Source organism: Lampetra fluviatilis, chromosome 43 (genome assembly GCF_964198595.1).
Source record: "Lampetra fluviatilis chromosome 43, kcLamFluv1.1, whole genome shotgun sequence".
NCBI lineage: Eukaryota > Metazoa > Chordata > Hyperoartia > Petromyzontiformes > Petromyzontidae > Lampetra > Lampetra fluviatilis.
The window spans coordinates 10,629,885-10,655,265 of record NC_136317.1 but is presented as its reverse complement, the minus strand read 5'-3'; the positions used below and the strand labels follow the sequence as shown (position 1 = coordinate 10,655,265).

General features: G+C 51.3%; 1 protein-coding gene across 1 annotated transcript in view; it reads left to right on the top strand.

Moving 5' to 3' along the window:
* The window catches only part of SLC5A7 (solute carrier family 5 member 7), a 90,105-nt gene that overhangs the window by 43,660 nt on the left and 21,064 nt on the right, over window positions 1–25,381 (top strand). The window contains exons 2-4 of the mRNA XM_078876328.1: window positions 2,117–3,320; window positions 20,341–20,454; window positions 21,570–21,725. Of these exons, the coding sequence (XP_078732454.1) occupies window positions 3,137–3,320; window positions 20,341–20,454; window positions 21,570–21,725 (454 nt within the window). The 5' untranslated portion in view covers window positions 2,117–3,136. The remainder of the gene's footprint in view (window positions 1–2,116; window positions 3,321–20,340; window positions 20,455–21,569; window positions 21,726–25,381) is intronic.

The following is a 25,381-nucleotide window of genomic DNA, read 5'->3' as shown; positions in this document are numbered from 1 at the left end:
GAGTCGTGCCACTTGGAGGGAGCACATCTCCACGTCGTCTTGTGCGACGATGACGATATCCAAGTCGTCCGCCAGCAGGAGTATCTTTTCCGTGACCATGGCGTCGACACCTTCGATGTCCATCCGTGGAAAGGCCGCCTTCGCCAGTGCCAGGAGGCTTGTGCGGTATGCCAGGGGCGACTCCTTTGCCCCCCGCTGGCGATCGTAAAAGAGTTGGCGACAGTCCGACGGCGGACTGTAGACCGCAGCCAGCAGCTGCATCGCCGTCTGCAGCGTGGAGCGCCTCTCCTTCGGTGCCGATGTTAGAGTGGCAAGGGCGTCGCTGTCGAGGAGTGCCGGCAGCGCGCGAAGAGCCTCGGCGTCCGTCCACTGCGCCATTTCCTGGTGAGCGAGGAAGCGCCGCTGGAAGCCGCCCCAGTCGCCTTCCTCGCCCACAAATTCTTTGAGTGGAGGTAGCCGCTGATGTAACGCAGCGGCTGCCGCGGAAGGTCGCACTCCCCCGTCTCCCCCACCCGGCTGTGCCGCGACTCCGTCTCCCCCACCCGGCTGTGCCGCGGCTCCGTCTCCCCCACCCGGCTGTGCCGCGGCTCGAACAACCGATGGCATCGCCGGTCGCACCCGTGGTGATGTGCCGTCCGTTGGTGATGACGCGGCAGGTACTGTATGCCCGCCGTTGGACTCGATGCTCAACCCGGCCACGCCCAAAACAGCAGCTGCGGCGATGGCGGGATTTTTAAAGTGGTGCTCCATCAAAATGGCGGGAAGGCGCTGTGGTCGCCGGCTGCCGTCGCCCCGTGGCGGTCCAGCAGCCCCCAGCTGTGTGATCTGGTCCAGCATGGCGGCAGCGGCGTACAGCAGCTCCGCCAGCTTAGCGTGCGCCTGCCTCAGCCCCTCTGTCGACGGCTCTCCATTCTCCTGTTGCTGCAGTGTGGACGCATCCGACCCCGACTGCTCCGTGTTTTCTTCAGCCGTCCCGGGCTCCCCGGCTGCAACGGTGTCCTCCCCCTCCGGTACCCTGACTCGAGCTGTCCGGCGCGTGTCCATGTTCGTAGATCTTTACTTCTGACACCAGATGTAATAGAGTTCACGACTCTTGGACGCCGGAGTTGGAGGCACATGGGTTTTATTCACACAGCACGGTTCTGGCATACAACACTAGAGGGGGTGTTGGCCCCCTCACCCGGCTAGCTGGGGATACACGCGCTAGCTACTTCCTAGCCTGCCTCCTAGTCCTCCTTTAACGGGCTAGGGGAGGCTATCTGGCCCGACACTGGTAAGTCGGGCCCGGTACCCTGAGTCCCAGACCAGCGCTGACAAGAGCACCGGCTCTGGATCTCGGGACCGCGCCGCTGGCTCGGTCCTGTTCGGCCCTGATAAGGACGGCGAACCAGGGGAGTCCAGGGCTCTAGCTAAGACGTCTTCAGTCTTCACTGGTTAGCTTAACAAGAACCCCGAGCCCTCCGATACATCCCCTTTTATACACAACCCCCCGCTGAGGGGTGGGGCCCCCCCGGGGTGCCTGGCGCGGACGTCGTAGAGAGCACCTCCCCGTGCACTCACGTAGCCCCACCCACTGTGTTTGTTTGCCATAAGCTGCCATGCATAACGGGCTCTCTCTCTAACACCCCTACACAAGCAAAACGTCGTATTCAAAAATTGTAAATGTTGTGGATTCACTCTTCAACACACCGGTGGGCTAAAGTAGTGAACTATTTGTCTTTTGTCAACGTGACGCATTTTTTACTGATTGGCCGTGTCGCGTGGTGGAGGGTTGCGACACATTTATAAATAACGCGAGCTAGCCAAAAAACCTTTATTATGAATAATATTGGTCGTGAAAGCCTACGTGTTAAACTCCCCACTAAGTGGTAATAATGTATTGACTCCTGGAATGATAATAAGCCAAGTCAACCCCTAACCAGGATTGAACTTGCAACCTTCCACTTGCAAGCCGCCTGCCCTTTTGCTGTGCCACCTGGCCATAGAAGAGTAGAAGGGTGCCTTCAGTGGAATGGCTGTGTATAGTATTTGTCTTTTACTGCGACGCACCACCACCATTCCTACAACCGTTGTGACTACTTATGCTGTTGAATATTTTTTGGATTTTCTTTTTCAGATAGAGTGGACAAAGGCGTGTATTCGACCTGCAGGAGTTACGATTCAAGAGATTCGTACTCTACACTCCCTGCCAAGTACCCATCTCAACATCTGAAACTTGGGGCACGTCAAAGATAGACTGATAAGTGTGCAGCGCCCTTCATAGAGCAGGGTGCGATACAGCCTTGCAAAAAACTCACAGCGTTCTGACCATCAAGGAAGTTGACTGGAACACAGCTATTGGTCAAGCTAACGATGACAACCTGATGACAGCCCAAACCAAGAATCGTAACAAATCTGACGGCAATCCGGCACACGGTCAAACAAGGACACAAAGAACGAATTTCACAAAGTCGGGGAAAGCCCCAAGAACAACCCCAGATACTCAAATATTACCCGTTGTTGATAATGTCTTTAACCAACCACAATCCTGACAGGAGCTAAACGAGCACCAACGAATCTCAAAGAATCTGGCAACAGCCAACCAGGAACAACGAGAGCTCAAAGAACACCAATTGACAACCTCACAACATCAATGCAATAGCAATAGCTCAGGACCAATCGATCCTTTTATTTTGATTTAAAAAATCAACACAAAAACACATCTATCAATGACAATCTAAGAACAGTCTAACGTCAACTACAAGAATATTCTGACCAGAAGAACCCCTGAACAATCATAGAACGCAAACATATTTTTATCACTGACACTATTAACAGCCCAGAAGTTACAAATAACTTGCAGACCACCCGCAGCGCATGGCTATCTGACGACAACATCAATTAGCACGTACAACCAATACGGAGCAATCTGACGGCGTTTCTAAATCCTCACCACCACCACTAACGACTATCCAAAGAGCATCCAACAAAAAAAAACAGCCTAACGGTAGACCACCCATCAATCGTGATATTACAAGGAGCGATATTACCAGACTACACAACCAAAGACCAACCCCCCCCCCCCCCCACCTAAAAATCTGTACAACCTGAGCAGCAGCAACAGCGAGAGGGATTATTTCTGGCTGCAGCTGTCAAAATGGCGATTCACGTGGCTGGTCTGATAGCCATCATCATTTTCTATGGCATTATCCTGGCTGTGGGGATCTGGGCCGCATGCCGAACCAAGAACGTCGGCGTGGGCGAGGGGATGGAGCGCAGCGAGGCCATCATGGTGGGCGGCAGAGACATCGGCCTGCTCGTCGGCGTGTTCACGATGACGGGTGCGTGTCGAGCGAAACCAATTCAACAATCGTCCCCCCCATCCCGCCCTTCCCCATGAACTCTTTCTCTACAGCTTAAATGCCTCCATACAATAACTAATCAGACGAGAGCGCAGGTTTCGCAAGCAGAATAAGACGAGTCATCATCACTCTGAGCAATGATCTATTTGCTGCTAGATAAAGGACTCGCCAACGTCACCATCGTACCATCATCCCACAATTCAATTATTTATCTCGCGGCTTCACGCAAAGCTGATCCCTTCATTCCATGTCTTTGGTGGACATTTGTGTTCCCTCCTTTGGCTGCGATTCCATCATTAGTCTCGACCCTTGACCATAATTCCAACTTGCGATATGTCCTGCCGAGCACATTACTTTTCTTAACAGTTGATAAGATGTCCTATCTCGAATGCCCTCGTTAATCCATGTTTCTCTTGTTAATATACATGTATATCTTACTAGCGGAAGTACCCGGCTTTGCCCGGGTGAAAAATATATTTCTTAAAAACCTTACATATATATACACAGATACTAAGGTATTGTCAAAGCCCGGTGGGCCGTTTGTACATTTCTATACCAACAAATATATAAGAGGCTTGCACAAGTCCAAAAAGTTGTAGAAAGTGTGGGGTAAATAGTTGATGTAAAAGGTTTCCAAAAATTGTGCCCCCCCACCTCAAAAAATATCTTTACCCCTCGTAGGTATATATACTAACAACACCTTACATACAACAGAGGAAGTAGTATCTATTGACTCTGTAGTAGTATCTACTGACTGTACCATAGTATCTACTGAGCCAGTAGTAGCTACTGACTGTGTAGTAGTATTTAGTGACTGTAGAAACTACTGACCATAGTATTTACTGGGCTTAAAGTAGTATCTACCGACTATATAGTCGTAACGACTAACTGTATAATATCGGCTGACTCTATAGTAGTATCCACTGACTATAGTAGTAACTACTAACTCTATAGGAGTATCTACTCACTCTATAATAGTATCTATTGACTGTAGTAGCTACTCACCGTGGTAGTATGTACTGACTGTATAGTAGTATATACTTACTGTAGCAGTATTGACTGACTGTAGTGGTATATACTGACTGTTTTAGTATCTACTAACTCTATATAGCAGTATCTACCAACTCGATAGCAGTATCTACTATCACTACAGCAGTGTATACCGACTGAGGTGGTACCTGCTATCACTACAGCAGTGCATAGTGACTGGTGGTACCTGCTATGATTACAGCAGTGCATACTGCTGTGTTGGTACCTGCTATTATTACAGTAGTACATAGTGTGTTGGTACCTGCTATGATTACAGCAGTGCATATTGTGGTGGTACCTGCTATGATTATAGTAGTGCATATTGTGGTGGTACCTACTATGATTACAGCAGTGCATACTGCTGTGTTGGTACCTGTTATGATTACAGCAGTGCATATTGTGGTGGAACCTGCTATGATTACAGCAGTGCATATTGTGGTGGTACCTGCTATGATTATAGCAGTGCATAGTGACTGGTGGTACCTGCTATGATTACAGCAGTGCATACTGCTGTGTTGGTACCTGCTATTATTACAGCAGTACATAGTGTGTTGGTACCTGCTATGATTACAGCAGTGCATATTGTGGTGGTACCTGCTATGATTACAGTAGTGCATATTGTGGTGGTACCTGCTATGATTACAGTAGTGCATATTGTGGTGGTACCTGCTATAATTACAGCAGTGCATACTGCTGTGTTGGTACCTGTTATGATTACAGCAGTGCATATTGTGGTGGAACCTGCTATGATTACAGCAGTGCATATTGTGGTGGTATCTGCTATGATTACAGCAGTGCATACTGGCTGTGGTGGTAGATTCTATGATTACAGCAGTGCATACTGCTGTGGTGGTACCTATGATTACAGCAGTGCATACTGCTGTGGTGGTACCTGCTATGATTACAGCAGTGCATGCTGACTGTGGTGGTATCTGCTATGATGAGAGGAGTATCTGCTATGATCACCACTCACCCTCACCACTCACCTTCACCACTCACGCTCACCACTCACCCTCACCACTCAACACTCACGCTCACCACTCACCCTCACCACTCACCCTCACCACTCACTAATCACCACTCACAACCGCCACTCACCCTCACCACTCACCCTCACCACTCACTCTCATCACTCACCACTCACCCTCACAACAACCACTCACCCTCACCCCTCACCGCTCACCACTCACCCTTACCACTCACCCTCTCCACTCACCACTCATCCTCACCAATCACACCCTCACCAATCACCACTCACCCTCACCGCTCACCCTCACTGCTCACCCTCACCACTCACCCTCACTACTCACCACTCATCCTCACCAATCACACCCTCACGAATCACCACTCACCCTCACCACTCACGCTCACCACTCACCCTCACCACTCACCACTCACGCTCACCACTCACCCTCACCACTCACCCTCACCACTCACTAATCACCACTCACAACCGCACTCACCCTCACCACTCACCCTCACCACTCACTCTCACCACTCACCCTCACCACTCACCCTCACCACTCACCCTCACAACAACCACTCACCCTCACCGCTCACCACTCACCCTTACCACTCACCCTCTCCACTCACCACTCATCCTCACCAATCACACCCTCACCAATCACCACTCACCCTCACCACTCACGCTCACCACTCACCCTCACCACTCATGCTCACCCTCACCACTCACCCTCACTTATCACCACTCACAACCGCCACTCACAACCGCCACTCACCCCCACCACTCACCCTCACCACTCACCCTCACTACTCACCACTCATCTTCAACAATCACACCCTCACCAATCACCACTCACGCTCACCACTCACCCTCACCACTCACGCTCACCACTCACCATTACCACTCACCCTCACCACTCACTAATCACCACTCACAACCGCCACTCACCCTCACCACTCACCCTCACCACTCACTCTCACCACTCACCCTCACCACTCACCCTCACAACAACCACTCACTCTCACCACTCACCACTCATCCTCATCAATCACACCCTCACCAATCACCTCTCACCCTCACTGCTCACCCTCACCGCTCACGACTCACCCTCACCACTCACCACTCACCCTCACCACTTACCCTCACCACTCACCCTCACTACTCACCACTCATCCTCACCAATCACACCCTCACAAATCACCACTCACCCCCACCACTCACGCTCACCACTCACTACTCACCACTCACCACACTCACCACTCACCCTCACCACTCACTAATCACCACTCACAACCGCCACTCACCCTCACCACTCACCCTCACCATTCACTCTCACCACTCTCCCTCACCACTCACCCTCACCACTCACCACTCACCCCCACCACTCGCGCTCACCACTCACTACTCACCCTCGCCACTCACCACACTCACCACTCACCCTCACCACTCTCCCTCACCACTCACCCTCACAACTCACCCTCACCACTCACCAGTCACGCTCACCACTCACGCTCACCACTCACCCTCACTACTCACCCTCACTACTCACCCTAACCACTCACCCTCAACACTCACCCTCACCACCACCACTCACCCTATTCCCGTTTTTAAAAAACTTGCTTACGTGTCGCCAAGTATGCTTAACATTTCTTACAGACACACACATTCACTACTTTAGCTTTTGACATTACACATACAAAACGTCAGCTTGTACTACTGTCATGATAGCAGGTACCACCACCACAGTGATGGTGAGTGGTGAGGGTGAGTGGTGAAGAAGAGTGGTGAGTGGTGAGGGTGTGTGGTGAGTGGTAAGGGTGAGTGGTCAGGGTGAGTGGTGAGGGTGAGTGGAGAAGGTGAGTGGTGAGTGGTGAGGGTGAATGGTGAGGGTGAGGGTGAGTGGTGAGTGCTGAGGGTGAGTGGAGAGGGTGAGTGGTGAGGGTGAGAGGTGAGGGTGAGTGGTGAAGGTGAGTGGTTAAGGTGAGGGAGAGTGGTGAGGGAGAGTGGTGGTGGTGAGGGTGAGGATGGTTGGTGATGGTGAGTGGTGAGCGTGAGTGGTGAGGGAAAGGGGTGAATGGTGAGGGTGAGTGGTGAGGGAGAGTGGTGAGGGTGAGTAGTGGTGGTGAGGGTGAGTAGTGAGTGGTGAGTGTGAGTGGTGAGGGTGATTAGTGAGTAGTGAGGGTGAGTGGTGAGCGTGAGTGGTGAGGATTGAGGAAGAGTGGTGAGGAAGACTGGTGAGGAAGAGTGGAGAGGGTGAGTGGTGAGCGTGAGTGGTGAGGGAGAGGGGTGAGCGTGAGGGGTGAGGGTGAGTGGTGAGGGTGAGTGGTGAGGGTGAGTGGTGAGGGTGAGTGGTGAAGGGTCTGTGGTGAGTGTGAGTGGTGAGTGTGAGTGGTAAGGGGTCTGTGGTGAGTGTGAGTGGTGAGTGATGAGTGGTGAGGTGGTGAGTGGTGAGGTGTTGAGTGTGAGTGGTGAGTGTGAGTGGTGAGGGTGAGTGGTGAGCCGTGAGGGTGAGTGGTGAGAGTGAGTGGTGAGGGTGAGTGGTGAGGGTGAGTGGTGAGTGGTGAAAGTGAGTGGTGAGGGTGAGTGGTGAGGGTCAGTGGTGAGTGGTGAGGGTCAGTGGTGAGTGGTGAGAGGTGAGTGGTGAGAGGTGAGAGGTGAGTGGTGAGGGTGAGTGGTGAGTGTTGAGGGTGAGTGAGAGGTGAGGGTGAGTGGTGGTGAGTGGTGGTGGTGAGGGTGAGTGTTGAGGGTGAGTGTTGAGGGTGAGTGGTGGTGGCGAGGGTGAGTGGTGAGGATGAGTGGTGGTGGTGAGGGCGAGGATGATTGGTGAGGGTGAGCGTGAGTGTTGAGGGAGAAGGGTGAGTGGTGAGGGTGAGTGGTGAGAGAGTGGTGAGGGAGAGTGGTGAGGGTGAGTAGTGGTGGTGAGGGTGAGTAGTGAGTAGTGATGGTAAGTGAGTGGTGAGGGTGAGTGTGAGTGATGGTGAGTGGTGAGTGTGAGTGGTGAGTGATAGTGAGTGGTGAGTGATAGTGAGTGGTGATGGTGAGTGGTGAGGGTGAGTGAGGGAGAGTGGTGAGGGAGTGGTGAGGGTGTATATATTTTTGCCTATGATGACAGCAGTACATGCTGACGTTTTGTATGTTAAATGTAAAAGCTAAATGTGTGAATGTGTGTGTCTGTTGGCGACATGCAGTTTGTTAAAAAGGGAATAGGGCGATGCTAAAGTAATCTCCAACCCTCGATTCCTTCGCAACGATTGCAAAGAATCGCTTCTTGTCGCGCTTGGGCTACATTTTTAATTACAGAGTTTTATTTTCATTTTTATGTTATGTTTTAAAGTTTTCAGGAGTTTTTAATTATATTTTTGCCCCGGTCGACGCCGGATATTTCCCATTCGTAGCAGTTTATATCAACTCTATAACCAACTTATATTAAACGGGATTTAGCCAATTCTAAAGGAGTCGACAACCTTCGATTCCTCTGCGCGATTCAGAGAATCGATTCTTGGCGCGGTCGGTTTTAAATTTTAAATTACACAGTTGTATTTTCATTGGTATGTTATGTTTTAAAGTTTTCAGAAGATTTTAAATGCATTTTTCCCCCGGGCAACGCTGGGTATATCGAGTTTATAGCACAAAGTCTTCGCCTGACAAGTGTGGGGTGTCCAGGCCTAGTACCGTGCAGAGCCTCCGGCCTCCCCTAGATTGCCCACCCGGCCGAGGCTGGGTGCTGGGGCCGTTATCCCCCCCCCCCCCCGCGCTACAATAATACTGTCTAATCGCTATAATTTTATTATCTACCGACCCTATAATAGTAATTGCACACATTGGGGTGGGGGGGGGGAGTGAAGAGGACGTGAAAGTTTGATGAATTTACCTCAGCGTCGCGTGTTAATGCGTGCGCATATTTTTAACGGGAATTAAAAATGGCGTCCACCCCTCAGCGACGGCGTTGCTGCCCGTTGCCAGGGGCCAACCGCCCGTTACCAGGGGCAACCGCCTTCGCGCATGCGCAACGGCGTGCTTCGTCACGTGCCGGTCGGCAAGAGTAAATAAATAAATAAAGAGAAATCGCATTAAATCGATCATCGGTCCGATTTAAAGTTTAGAGACGAAAAATCGGAAATGCCTAAGTTCACCGCGGGGCCGGGGGCGTGCCCACCGGCAAAATTTTATCTCGGCGAACCCCACGGTCCGAGAGCCAAATCTTCTGGAAGCAAGCGTACGCAGACGGACAGACGGACAGACAGACAAAAAATGAATTATATAGGTTAGATACTAGCCTATAAAAGGCATTCTTTGTCTGTCCATCTGTCTATCCGTCTGTGTGTACATGCTTGCGAGGGATTTGGCTCTCCAGCGGTGGGGTTCACGTCGGCAGCATGCCCTAAGCCCCGCAGTGGGAATAGGCTATTCTGTTTTCCCATACATGAATTTAAAAGTAGTCAAAATAGCGTTTTTGTGCGATTTATCTTTATTTATTTACTTTTTCCGCCTGGACGAGGGACAAAGTACGCAATTGCACATGCGCGAAACGCTGACAGGAGTTGCCCATGGCAACGCACACGCCATCGCTGGAGGGTGGGGGGGATTTCTCATTCGCGTTCAAAATGCAACGCTGAGGTAAATTCATGTCCTATTCTCCCCCCCCCCCCCCACCCCAATGTGTGCACTTTCTATAATAGGGTCGATAGATACTAAAATTATAGCGCTTATACAATATTATTTTAGCGCGGGGGGGGGGGGGGGGGCGGGGGGGGGTAGCGGCGCAGCACCCAGCCTCAGTCGGCTGGGCAATCTAGGCGAGGCCGGGGACTCTGCATGGGACTAGGCCTCACCACGGCACTCTGTCAGGTGAGTACTTTGTGCTATAGAGTCGATATATATACTGCTACTAGCGGGAAATACCCGGCGTTGCCCAGGGGGAAAATATTTTGTTTTTACTTCTGATAACTTAAAAACATAACATATACAAATGAAAAGATAACTCATTAATTAAAAATAAAATCGCGCAAAAGAATCGAAGGTTGTAGATTTCTTTAGAATCGACCTATTCCAATTTAATATAAGTTGTCGGGAAGTATGCTAAACATTTCGAACAGCCACATTCACAAATTTCCCTTTTATATATAAGATATATAGAATCAGCATGTACTACTGTAGTGATAGCAGGTACCAACCACAGTCAGTATGTACTGCTGTAATAATATCAGGTACCACCACAGAATGCACTGCTGTAATCATATCAGATCCCACCACACTCAGTATGCACTGCTCTAATCATAGCAGGTGCCACCACAGTATCCACTGCTGTAATCATAGCAGGTACCACCACAGTATGCAATGCTGTAGTGAAAGCAGGTGTCACCAAAGTCGGTATGCACTGCTGTGGTGATAGCAGGAACCACCACAGTCGGTATGCACTGCTGTAGTGATAGCAGGTACCACCACAGTCGGTATGCACTGCTGTTATAGCAGGATACCACCACAGTCAGTATGCACTGCTGTAATTATAGCAGGTTACCACCACAGTCGGTATGCACTGCTGTAGCGAAATCAGGTACCACCGCAGTCAGTATGCACTGCTGTGGTGAAAGCAGGTACCACCACAGTCGGTATGCACTGCTGTGGTTAAAACAGGTACCACCACAGTCGGTATGCACTGCTGAAGCAATATCAGGATACCACCACAGTCAGTATGCACTGCTGTAGTGAAAGCAGGTACTGCCACAGCAGTATGCACTGCTGTAGTGAAAGCAGGTACCACCACAGCTGTATGCACTGATGTAGTGAAAGCAGGTACCACCACAGCAGTATGCACTGATGTAGTTAAAGCAGGTACCACCACAGCAGTATGCACTGCTGTAACCATAGCACGGACCACCACTGAGTATGCACTGCTGTAGTGATAGCAGGTATCACCAGTCAATATGCATTGTTGTAGTAAAATCAGGTACCACCAGTCAGTATGCACTGCTATAATCATAGCAGGTACCACCATAGTCAGTATGCACTGTTGTAGCGATAGTAGATATTGCTGTCGAGTTGGTAGATACTGCTATATAGAGTTAGTAGATACTAAAACAGTCAGTATATACCACTACGTTCAGTAAATAATATGATACAGTCAGTAGCTACTACTGGCTCAGGAGATACTACTGTACAGTCAGTAGATACAACTACAAAGTCAATAGATACTACTTACTCTGTTGTATGTAGGGTGTGTAAGTATATATACCTACGCGGGGGTAAAGATATTTTTTGAGGGGGTGGGTCGACAATTTTCGGAAACCCTTTAGATCAACTATTTACCCCACACTTTCTATAACTTTTTGGACTTGTGCAAGCCTCTCATAATTTTTTGGTGGAGAAATGGACAAACGGCCCACCGGGCTTTCACAATACCTTAGTATCTGTGTATGTGTAGGGGTGTTAGAGAGAGAGCCGTTATGCATGGCAGCTTATGGGAAACAAACACAGTGGGCGGGGCTACGTGAGTGCACGGGGGGGGGGTGCTCTCAACGACGTCCGCACCAGGCAGCCCGGGGCCCCACCCCTCAGCGGGGGTTGAGTATAAAGGGGGATGTGTCAGAGGGCTCGGGGCAGAATGTTAAAGCTAAACCAGTGAAGACCGAAGATCGTCTAGCTAGAAACCCGGACTCCCCTGGGACGCCGCCCTTGTCAGGGCCGCGCAGGACCGAGCCAGCGGCGTGGTCCCGAGAACCAGAGCTAGTGCTCTGGGACTCCGGGTACCGTAGCCCGACTTACCAGTGTCGGGCCAGACAGCCTTCCCTAGCCCGTTAGTGGAGGACTAGGAGATAGGTCAGAGCTAGCTAGCAGTGTATTCCCAGCTAGCCGGGTGAGGGGGCCGATACCCCCTCCAGTGTTGTATGTCCGCGGTTGTGACAACTGTTGCGGAATAAATACGTGTGCCTCAACCCCGGGTGTCCAAGAGTCCTCAACGGTATTACATCTGGTGTCAGAAGTAAAAATCTATGAACATGGACACGCGCCGGTCAGCTCGGGTCAGGATACCGGGGGCGGAGGACACCGCTGCAGTCGGAGAGCCCGGGACGGGTGAAGAGAGCACGGAGCAGTCGGGGCCAGATACGGCTACGCCGCAGCAACAGGAGGGTGGAGAGGTGTTGGCAGAGGGGCTGAGGCAGGCGCACGCCAAGCTGATGGAGCTGCTGCACGCCGCTGCCAGCATGCTGGACCACATCAATCAGCTGGGGGCTGCTGGACCGCCACGGGGCGACGAAAGCCGACGACCACAGCGCCTTCCCGCCATTTCGGCGGAACACCAATTTGAAAATCCCGCCATCACCGCAGCTGCAGTTGAGGGCGTGGCCGGCCTGAGCATCGCGTCCAACGGCGGGCATACAGTACCTGCCGCGTCATCGCCAACGGACGGGACGTCACCACGGGTGCGACCGGCGATGCCATCGGTCGTGCGCGCCGAAGCAGAGCCGGGTGAGGGGGACGAGGAAGGGCGACCTTCTGCGGCAGCCGCTGCGCTACATCAGCGACTGCCTCCACTCAAAGAATTTGTGGGCGAGGAAGGCGACTGGGGCGGCTTCCAGCGGCGCTTCCTCGCTCACCAGGAGATGGCGAAGTGGACGGACGCCGAGGCTCTCCGCGCGCTGCCAGCACTCCTCGACAGCGACGCCCTCGCCACTTTAACATCGGCACCGAAGGAGAGGCGCTCTACGCTGCAGACGGCGATGCAGGTGCTGGCTGCAGTTTACGGTCCGCCGTCAGACTGTCGCCAACTCTTCTACGATCGCCAGCGGGGGGCAAAGGAGTCGCCTCTGGCGTACCGCACAAGCCTCCTGGCACTGGCAAAGGCGGCCTTTCCACGGATGGACAACGAAGGTGTCGACGCCATGGTTACAGAGAAGATACTCCTGCTGGCGGACGACTTGGAGATCGTCATCGTCGCACAGGACGATGCGGAGATGTGCTCCCTCCAAGCAGCACGACTCCTCCACGCAAACCTGCTCGCGCAACGACGCAAGGCCAGCAAGGCGGCGAGCGGGCGTACTGTGGCCGCAGCCACCCTCCCGGCGGAGGAGATCTGCGCCATCGACCATCAACGGCGGCAGGGAGCGGGAGTACGGGCGGACCGGGGCGGCTCGAGCCATCCCGATCATCCGTCGTCGTCACCAGCGCTCCCGCGCTGCTACAACTGCGGCATCCGGGGCCATGTCGCCTCGGGGTGCCGCTCTCCTCGGCAGCGCGGGACGACACCTCGACGAGACGCCGGCCCTCTTCCCAAGCTCCATCATCATAACCCGGCGAGTCGCGGCACCTCACATGTTTGGCCCACGCACACACCCGCCACACACTCATACACCGCACCGATTGGGGGGCCAATATCGCGCACCATCGCACCAACACGCACTGCTCTGGATACTCAGATTGAACCCAGCCAGTGGTCCGTGTTGGCCCATCGTGTTGTAGCCGCGTCGTCGGGGTCGTCGGCCGTTGTGGGGCACATCGACGGGGTCGAGGTGCGCATCCTGGTCGATACGGGAGCATCGGCGACCATTATTTCGGAGTTAATTTACAATATTCTCCCTGGCCAGAGCCATCCTTTGATGCCTGTTAACGTGCCATTCTTTGCTGCTAACGGGGGCTCACTTGGCATCATCGGACAGATTCGAGCCCTAATTTGTATCGGGGATATTAAATTGTCTGGGCCGATTTTTGTTTCATCCTCGCTGGCGGTTCCGTGCCTGCTGGGGACGGACTTCCTGGCCAAAATGCCGATTAGGATATTAATCGACCAGGGATGCATTGAGCTCCCGTCGGGCCGACGCATGGCGTTTCTGCCATCCCCCGGTACGAGTCGGACGGCGTTCGCAACGGTGCCGGCGTTTGTAGATAGAACGGTGCGCGTTCCTCCGGGGGCACAAATGTTGGTTCCTTTGAAACTTCGGCGGCCCTTCGCTAAGGGCATTGGGGCCCAAGGGGTTCTGCTGGGGCCATCTAGGGCCGGGGTTAGTGGACCTCATTTACTTCCGGCCCAGACCATAGTAAGAGGGGACGGAGACCCCTTCATCGCGGTCCTCAATGTGGGCTCGCCGACGGTGGTGGTCCCGCAGGGGACCGTGCTTGCTCACGCGACGCCGGTGCCCTGTGAGGAACCCGTCGCGAATCACGTGAGTGCTGTCCCTGCGCCGCGACCACATTCGGACAGCGATGAAGGGTGGCTCGAGGCGCTTTGTGCGGGATCGACGGACCTGTCAAATTCAGAGCGTCAACAGCTTAAAACGCTACTGCGGGAATTTTCCGACGTTTTCAGTCGGGACAAATACGATTTGGGTTGCACTCATCTGCTGCATCACCATATTGATACAGGTGACAGCGCGCCAATACGCCAGAATCCGTTTCGGTTAAGTCCCGCCGAAAAGGACCATGTCAAATCGGCTATTGATGACATGTTAGCCGCCGACATCATTTCTCCTTCCACCAGCCCTTGGGGAGCGCCGATCGTCCTGGTTAAAAAGCAGGACGGCTCGTTGCGGTTTTGCGTTGATTTTCGGCGCCTTAACAAAATTTCGGTTGCCGACGCATACCCGCTCCCACGGATGGACGAATCGCTGGACGCCTTGGCGGGAGCGCGATTCTTCTCCACATTGGATTTACTTTCGGGATTCTGGCAGCTTCCTCTGGACAATGATTCAAAGCCTAAAACTGCTTTCCGTACACCGCACGGCCTGTTCCAAATCAACCGGTTGCCGATGGGACTCCACTCAGCGCCGGCAACTTTCCAGCGTTTGATGGAATTAGTTTTGGCTGGATTGCAATGGGATTCGTGCCTGATTTATTTGGATGACGTTATCGTCTTTAGTAAAACTTTTGACGAACATCTCCAGAGGTTGCGGGCGGTTTTCCTAAAAATGCGGGCTGCTAATTTGAAATTCAAACCCCAAAAATGTCATCTGTTACGCGATTCGGTGCGTTATTTGGGACACATCGTGGGGCGCTCAGGTATTGCTACCGATCCCGCCAAAACGCAGTGCGTCAGCTCCTGGCCGACTCCCACCTCGGTGGGAGAGGTCAGGAGTTTTATTGGCTTCGCGTCGTATTACCGACGTTTCGTCGCAGATTTTGCGATGATTGCGAAACCCCTACACGCTTTAACATCAAAAGGGGTTCGGTTCCACTGGGGTCAGGAGGAGGAGGCTGCTTTCTGCTCCCTTCGGGACGCCCTGGTAAAAGCTCCTCCCTTGAGTTACCCCGATTTTTCTAAGCCTTTTTTGCTCGACACCGATGCGAGCAACACAGGTATTGGGGGCGTGCTTTCCCAGGTGGTTGATGGCGTGGAACGGGTGGTTGCGTACGGCAGTCGGGTGTTGTCTCCGGCGGAGCAAAGATATTGTGTCACCCGTTGGGAACTGTTGGCAATTGTCTATTTCATCCAACAGTATCGCCCATATCTGTACGGTCGGCATTTCACCGTCCGCACAGATCATGCGGCACTGCAGTAGGCCCTGCGAGTTCAACAGCCATCGGGACAATTGTCCCGATGGTTGGAGATCCTCCAGGATTTTGATTTTGAAACCACCTACCGTAAGGGCGTTCGCCACACAAATGCTGACGCTCTGTCGCGCATGCCAACCACCTCCGAATGTGCATGCCTCCTGGGGTCGGGACGTTGCAGGCCAGCAGGGGACATACCGGTTCCGGTCCTGGCGGCCGCCGGCCACGACGAAACATTGGTTCCAAATTCAATCGCACAACAGGGAAAAGATTCCCTGTTGGGGATGCCCGTCAATGAATGGGGGCGCCTCCAGATGGAGGATACCTCTCTCCTCGGGTTGCGTCGTCGCGTCGGCTGTGCTGGGCAGGGCAGGGGTGATGCCGACGCATGGGAATTGGTGCATGGTCTGCTGATGCACTGGGACGGAAAATCCCATCGACATCGGCTGGTGGTCCCTTCGGGGTTGCGGGGCAAGGCGGTGTGGGCCGCACATGAGCGCCTCCTACACCTGGGGACCCAAAAGACCCTCGCCTTACTCCAACTCGATTATTTTTGGCCAGGCATGACGAAGGATGTCGGGGATTTACTGGGGTCATGCCCTCGGTGCGCGCAACGAAAACCACCAGCACGTGTGTCTAACCCACCCTTGCAGTCAATCAAAGTGTCCAGAGTTAACGAACTCGTCGCGCTGGATATTTTGGGCCCATTCCCCGCCACACCCAGGGGCAATAGATATTTGTTAACTGGTGTGGAGTATTTTACACGCTGGCCTATGGCCTGGCCCCTTGCCAACCAGTCGGCAGCAGCCATCGTGGAGGCCTTTGTTCAGGGTTATGTCCTGGACAAAGGTGCTCCGGAGCGGCTGCTGACCGACCAGGGCAAACATTTTTCCGGTAAATTGCTCAAAGAAGTCTGTGAGTTCCTGGGCACGAAGAAAATTCGTACCTCTCCGTATCACCCGCAGACTGACGGGATGGTCGAGCGTCTGCATCGGACCATCGCGTCAATGTTGTCACAGCAGGTGTCGGACTCACAGACCGATTGGGACTTGCAAATTCAAGGGGTATTGGCGGCGTACCGGATGGCCCCCCACGCAGCTACGGGATTTTCACCCTTCTACCTCATGTACGGCCGCGAACCTGACCCGCCTGTTCGTGCCCAGCTGCAGATCCCCGCGCCTCAGGGAAAAACTAAATTGGCTGACCATGTAAAATTTAATTTGGCCAAATTGACAGAGGCACGGGATGCTGCCATGCAAAACTCTGATCTCCGTCAGAAAGCGAATGAGCGGCTCAGACTGGGTCGGGCGCACATGCTGCAGTGGAAGCCGGGGGACAAGGCATGGCTGCACTGTCCCCAGGTGCCACTCGCAACCTCCTCTAAGCTGGTGCGGCCGTGGCGGGGCCCTGTGGAGGTGGTCGAGGTTTTGCGACCGCAGTGCGTGCGCATCAAATGGGGGAAGCGGCGGTGGTTCGTCCACCCCTCTAGATTAAAACCCTTCGTTGCGGTACACATCCCCACTTGACACACGCGTGGCCAAACATGTGGGGGGTCGACCGACTCACTGGGTCCGTCTCCGTCGCGCTCACCTAATGCCTTGCCGGCTGTGCCACCTCCAGGTGCATCAGGAATGACGGGCTCACGCCCGATCACCCCTCCTGGGGATGCCAAGGGTCACGCGGCGTCGGATGAGGACTCACTCCGAGACGGACAGTTGCCACCTGACGGTCCACCACCCGGGGTTACCCCGTGTGAGGGGCCCGCTGCACGGACACGCGCTAAAATGCGCAGACTGTTGTGAGGCCGGAAGATGTGTACATAGGTTGTGTTCATTGCGTGTTGTGTGTGTGGTGGGTTCCCTGCAAATTGTGTATAGACAGTTTTTACGGAATTCGTATTTAATCGGGGGGGTGCGTCGGGTTGTTTTCTCTTCTTGCTGTTGCGTTCTTGTTGTGTTGTTCTTGTTATTGTTGAAAAATAGTGAGGCACACGCGCGGTCAGGGGGTAAATGCGCTTTTATTGTCGTTTTTTTTGTATGTTGGCAGCCGGGACGGCTGCAAGCTATGCGGGGGGGGGGGGGGGGGGGTGATGTAGGGGTGTTAGAGAGAGAGCCGTTATGCATGGCAGCTTATGGGAAACAAACACAGTGGACGGGGCTACGTGAGTGCACGGGGGGGGGTGCTCTCAACGACGTCCGCACCAGGCAGCCCGGGGCCCCACCCTTCAGCGGGCGTTGAGTATAAAGGGGGATGTGTCAGAGGGCTCGGGGCAGAATGTTAAAGCTAAACCAGTGAAGACCGAAGATCGTCTAGCTAGAGCCCTGGACTCCCCTGGGACGCCGCCCTTGTCAGGGCCGCGCAGGACCGAGCCAGTGACGTGGTCCCGAGAACCAGAGCTAGTGCTCTGGGACTCCGGGTACCGTAGCCTGACTTACCAGTGTCGGGCCAGACAGCCTCCCCTAGCCCGTTAGTGGAGGACTAGGAGGTAGGTCAGAGATAGCTAGCAGTGTATTCCCAGCTAGCCAGGTGAGGGGGCCGATACCCCCTCCAGTGTTGTATGTCCGCGGTTGTGACAACTGTTGCGGAATAAATACGTGTGCCTCAACCCCGGGTGTCCAAGAGTCCTCAACGGTATTACATATGTATATGTAAGGTTTTTAAGAGAAGTTTTGAAATATAATTTTTCACCCGGGCAACGCCGGGTACTTCCCACTAGTGGACTATAAAACGTTGCACAGCCAGAAATATGCAATTGAAGGTAGCAGTGTATCTGCAAGTGACCAACTCACAGATTAAACACAATGTAGGGGTTGTTTTGGGTAATATTGTGTTAATATAAATGTGTCGTTAAACCCGCCGCCACCTGACACAGCCAATTAGGATGGTTTGTCACATGAACAAAACATGCCAATGCGTTACTAGTTCAGTACACTCTTATGTTGGAGAGTAAACTCGCTACAAGATTTACAATTCGAGTACTGTGACGTTTCGCAACAGCCAGAGTTTTTGAGAAATCCTACTGTTTCGGTCTTAAATAGAGGGATAAATGTGATATTGTCTCTTGTGAGCCAATCAGAGGGGGGAGGGTTAATGTATTTATATTAATTACAATGGTTCTCTATGTTTGGTTGGGTTATTCATGGTTAATCACATGTTAAAGCAATGGAATGGCTGAAACACTCTCAGCTGAATATTTAACAACTTCTCTTTTTTGCCATATGAACTAAGATGCTACGATCAAGGAGGAAGTTGCAGATCTTAACTGAAGTCGCTCACTAATTATAGAATGTTTGACAATTCGATTTTCTGGTGCTCTTCTGTAAACCCAATCGGCATATAGGCCTACGTCATGTTTTCTGGTAGCATTTATCTAACCCTCACGGTGCTTAAACTGCTTTGAGTCTCATGAATAGGATGTGCTCCGTTAAAATGTGTTTCTTGGTGCATGGCTACATAGACAAGAGCCATCTCTGAACACTATGGGCGCAATCAGTGGAGAACAGCTGTTAACATCACTAAATATACTAAATAGAAGTATAAGCTATCTCAAATAAAAATGTTTTGCATGCAATTTTGGAAATTTGTTTTTAAGCGTAGGTGCTGAGCACAGGCCCAAAGACATAAGACATAAACACGGTTCTTGATTACTAATCTACAACTCGCATCGTAACAACTGCCTGATTACTAATCTAGTATATAATTACAATAACCCCCCCCCCCTCAAATCGTTGCACCTGATGAGTTGATGAGTTAATGATGACGTCACCCTGCTGCTGCTCTATATAAGAACGGGAGACAGAACAGAGCCTCACCATTCTGGCGAATTGCCCGATGATGCTGGATGCAATTACCAGCGAAACGTCGTACTCAAAAATTGTAAATGTTGTGGTTTCACGCTTCAACACACCGGTGGGCTAAAGCAGTGAACTATTTGTCTTTTGTCAACGTGACACTTTTTTTACTGATTGGCCGTGTCGGGTGGTGGAGGGTTACGACACATTTATAAATAACGCGATTTAAACCCAAAAACGTTGATTATGGACGGTTCTTGAACTAAGCGAGGTTATTGTAGTTATTGTAAGAGCTTAGGAAAAAGAGACGACCATAGGAAATTATAAACTTGAGCAGTGCGAGGCAAGTATCAGAAATGTGGTAACTGGGAGAGTGGATTAGGGGAGTGATTGGGCGAGTGAGGATGTGAGGCAGATGCTCTGACCTGGAGTGTGGTGGTTGAGTGAGTGGATGTGGGAGTGTGTAGGTAGTGGGTGAGTGTGTGAGTGTGTTGTTGTGGCCTGCGGTGAGGTGGTTGAACACAGCGTAGGTAAGTTGAAACAGCGTCTGGTTGACCGAGTCCTCAACGGGGATGGAGGAATCACTAAGTGAAGTTCACTGCAATGGTAATCGTGGTGGTAGAAGAGTTATAAAGGAAGTGGACCTGCGGTGAGCGAGTGATGGTGTAACACCAGCTGATATGAAATTGCGTGAAGCAGCACCACCAGTATTGTTGTATCATTGTGTGCACAGCGACGTGGGTGGGAGGTGGATACATCAACGGGACGGCAGAGGCGATCTACCTGCCCAGCTCTGGGCTCGCGTGGGCACAAGCTCCCTTCGGATACGCCATGAGTCTCGTTCTTGGTAGGAGTCGCCAGCTATAAGGGTATAGAGTCACCACTTTTTTCACAGGACCGAGCTTTGACATGTTTCTAGTCGTCATGTGTCTACTAAAGCTGCGCAGTATCCTGTAATGAAGTCCAACACAATAATACCAGTACCAGATGTCAGTACAAATCAAACCTGTCACCCGAACACAGGTGCCAAATCCTGGACAATTCGTATCACTATTGGACAGGTGGCAACCTTCTCTAAGGCTGATGTTTGTCTGCCAACCATCCAGACGACAGCACGACCTGGCTAATCATAGGCGGTGGGTAGTGATAGCCAACAAAGCTTAGCCCTCTCAATCTTATTAACCGACTGGTGTTATTCAAATACAGCCCTACACAGTAGTAAAAAAAAAACCTCTCAATGCCAGACTTGGCAAGAGAGCACAAGGTCACCGCGAGCAGAGCAGTCGGTGAGACGGTGACCTTAGGCCCATCGGTCCACCGCACAGCATCCTCGTGGCAACTTTGTGCTCTCTCGTTTTTTAACACTTTATTCTACAACAATTCTTAAAAATAATGTTTACTATGAAACAATATTCCAGGTCCCGCAAAGAATGTACGTTTATTTTCACCGGCCACCTTTTTTCAATAACAGACTTTACAGACAGATATAGTGCAATATTTTGGGTAACCTGTATTCCGTAAAAAATAAAGAATCAGATAACATGCATCCTTCACATGTTGCTTTTTCCACATAACAACTTAAAGCATGTTTGAAAACGTCCAATCGGCTACACAGCCTTCTGGGGATGCATTTTATATTCAGAAGCATTAGTTTGATACAAGAAAACTATGGACCGGTTTCGACATTCAGTCATGTTTGCTTGACCCAATGCTGGCAAACTGCTATATATGTATAGGCTAAGAACCTATCTATTGGATGTGGGTCCTCAAGTATTCTTGTGTTAAACACATGCTTTTGAAGATTTAACTCCCAGAAGGCCATGTGGTTGTTGTGATGTGTAAAAAAACTAACTTTATTTTTTCATGTGGAAGGACAGATGTGTGAAGGAGGCAAATTGTCTGCATATTCATGTTGTGACATTTCCCACAAGGGGCATGCTTTCTCTCTCCTCTCACTTGCAGGAGGCCTCTTCTTCGCCAAGCCAATGCGCTCGCGGGGCTACGTGACGATGCTCGATCCCTTCCAGCTGCTCTACGGGAAACGCATGGGTGGCCTGCTCTTCCTGCCTGCGCTCTGCGGAGAGATCTTCTGGTCGGGCGCCATCCTGTCTGCCCTGGGTTCGACTCACATCTCACTCACTCTGTCATCTAGCTACGCCATCTCACTTTACACCAGCTCACGCTATCATCTCACTCACTCTACCATCTAGCTCCACCACCTCATTCCATCATTTAACGCCATCATCTCACTCCACGATTTCGTGGAACCGTGCAAGGAGGGATGCAACCTACATTGAGTCGATGCCGAATCCGAGAGGTAGATATGGTTGCCACCTGCCCAGGTTTGACCTGGCATCTGTGTACATGTGGCAGGAGTTGATTAGTACTGAGATCTGCTACCGGTATTGTGATACGCATTCTGAGAGGGAACCGTAAAGTTTTAATGATACACCGGGTGCTGAATGCGTGCAAATTATTTCTAAGACGTGGTGTCTCTATGATCCGGTACCCATCTCTCATTCGGTCGTGAGCCTTTCTGTCATCTGGCACATGTATTAAACACAGTTAAAAACAAATTGAATATATATGTATACAGTTGATCATCATTTATCAGGTGCGTGGTTATCCGGCTTCCACCATTATCCGGCGGGCCCGGGCCGATCCGGCGAAACCGGCAAACCCACTCCAAAGGCTGTAACGAGTCCGGCAATCATTAAATACACATGGTTGTTGAAACAAGAGTGTAATAGTACTGCGAACATCACCCCTTGCAGAGTCTTCGAGATTGGAGTGGTAAGTACACTACATTAAATAGAGTAACTTTTTATGGTAGGATATTTTTGTATATTTGTATGTTTATTTATAGGTACCAATTTTATATAGTATTTTTTTTTATATATGTAGTGTATAACTCGGAGACACGAATAGTAGTAGGCACAATATTTATTATAGCCTTCATAGGTACAAGAGATAACTATGCTCGGGTCAGGACAGCTAACAGGCTGCCTGACCAACAACGCCGACGAGGTGACGAGGACTCCAGCAGTATGACGGTTCCACTCCAAACAACAGCCCCGAACCCTCGCTCAGGGTCTTTCCTTTATACACCCAGCGTGGCCTCACTCCGCATTCGGCCACGTTCCCCTTCTAGAACCCACCAGAAGGTTCCCGGGCTTTACCACACGTACCCCCTCTGTCCCCCTTGCCCCACCACGTCCCTTTCTCTGGCTCATCACATCCTGCTGGCAGACAGGGCTACTACACCTCTGATCCCCTTCTGTGCCAGCAACCAGTGCTATGCGCCACAGTGACCCATTCCATGTCACTACACATACACATAACACCTAAATACATAATATTGTGCAAGAATGTACAAAAATAATTGCTTATTTTAAATAATGATGATTAGTGATAATCTGGCGTTTTTAAAAATCTGGCACACCCTCCCCCCCGAAGAGATCGGATGTATAATTATATATCCGATGGCTTATACATCGATTATACGAAATGTAATCGATGTATATGTAATTATCGGTAAGAGTTAAATGCGTTCCTTGAATTGAGTACGGTTATGAGAGCTTGGATAAATAAATGACAGGAGGGCATTTAAATTGTGGAACAGTGCGAGAGAAGGGGCAGAAAGATAATCGTTGTGATCTGCTGTGTGGTTAGTGGGTAGGTGGGCGAGTCGGTGAGTGCGTTAGTGAGTGTGTTGTTGTGACTGGCAGCACGACGAGTGGATTGGGTGTGTTGCTGTGACCTGTAGTGTTCGTGGTTAAACACAGGGTGGATGAGATTCAACAGTCAGTGTCTGGTATAGATCGAGTGCTCACCATGGGAGGAGATATCAACGAGTGAAATTAACGGGAACGATAACCACTGTAGTAGCGATAGAAGAGTGAAAAGGTGACTGACCACTAGTGAGCAAGTGACTGGAGTGTACCCATATTTAACCACACGCAGACCTGCTGATAGGCCATGGAGTACCCGTTGAGTCTGCTGGGTGGACAGATTTGAGAGTATTCTATAAACGTTCCCATTGTTTCAACATTCCCACCGGGACGTGGAATAGAACTAGCGACTTCTGATTAACCCACTTTATACTGCTAGGCTACTTAGGAACTTGCCCAATTGTTCTCACTGCAGCGCTGGATAATCCGAATTGTAAGTCGAGCAGCTCCCTCCGTTTCTCTGTTATGAGGTTACACATTTACGTGCATTGCCAGACATTGTGTGTGTGGCAAACCAGTAACTTGCTGTTGTGACACTCCCAGGCACGCTACCGTGCAGCAGTGTGTATATAAAATGTGAGTGTGTATTTATGTGTGGGTGTATTTACGTGCCTCAAATATTGGAATAAGAAGTCACCCCTGTGAGTGGCTGGCTAAGGTGCCATCTGTTGAGGAAGTACTGAAGGTGATCCAGAGTCTGAGACCAGGAAAGGCACCGGGCAGAGATGATCTCCCAAGCGAAATGCTGAGGGTGGCGATTGTGCACAAACTGCCCTACATTACATCATAACAGTCTGGACCACTGGACCGGTTCCACAGAATTGGAAGGATGCCCTGGTGGTCCCCCACTTTAAGAAGGGGGACCGCACAGACTAACAACTACAGGGGCATCTCACTCCTCAGTGTGCCGGGAAAGGTCCTGGCAAGGATTATTCAACATAGCCTCGCTAGGCACGCTGAGGAGAGGCTTGTGGAGCTCCAATGCGGTTTCAGGAAAGGGCGGTCTTGCACAGATGCCATATTTTCTGTCCGTCTGCTACAGCAGAGGTTTAGGGAATTCCAACAAGACCTACATCTCTGCTTTATTGACCTGGTCAAGGCCTATTATACCATCAGTAGGCCTGGGCTTTGGGTTGTTTTTCGTGCTTTCAGAGTCCCTGACCCTCTGCTTGCGATCATTAAGGACCTTCGTGATGGTGAGCGGGCCCAGGTAAAACTACGTGGCCGGGAATCTGAGCCATTCCCTGTACACCTTGGGGTGCGACAGAGATGTCCTCTGGCTCCCACATTATTTAACATATATTTCGACCACGTAGTTCATGAAGTCTTCAATAGCTGTAACGGAGAAATTTCCATCTGGTACAGACACAATGGGAGGCTGGTCGATGCCCGGGTGTGGTCAAGGGATGGCTCCCTATTGGTCAACCATGTTATGTATGCGGATGATCTGATAATTGCTGCTCACTCAGAGGAGGAGTTGGAGGCGCTGCTGCTGAACCTGGAGCTTGCCACTAAGAGGTGGGGCTTTACCATCAGCCCAACCAAAACAAAGCACCTGCCTGGGTATTTTATACCATCGGACACTCCACCCCCACAACTCCCAATTGGTGATAGGGCAGTTGTGGAGAGAATGGAGAGTTTCCCATACCTGGGCAGTGTGCTCATGACCGGCTCCGGTTTAACAGCAGCGGTCTCACTCCGAATCAGTCGAGCGGCATTATCTTTTCATCGGTTGCGTAACGCTGTGTGGAAGCTACTTGGTCTGTCACTCCGGCATGAAGCTTCAGGTCTTCTCGGCCACAGTCATTCCCTCCCTTCTCAATGCTTGCGAAACGTGGACCCCCTAATGCAGGGGTCGGCAACCTACGGCTCCGGAGCCGCATGCGGCTCTTTACGGGCTGCTTCTTGACGATATGTACGTATGTACAGTATGTACATAGATGCATTGCGGCTCTTGAAATACTGAATTTTGTACCGAATTGGAAAGAAATGGCTCTTCTTGTTATTTTGGTTGCCGACCCCTGCCCTAATGGAACATCTTCG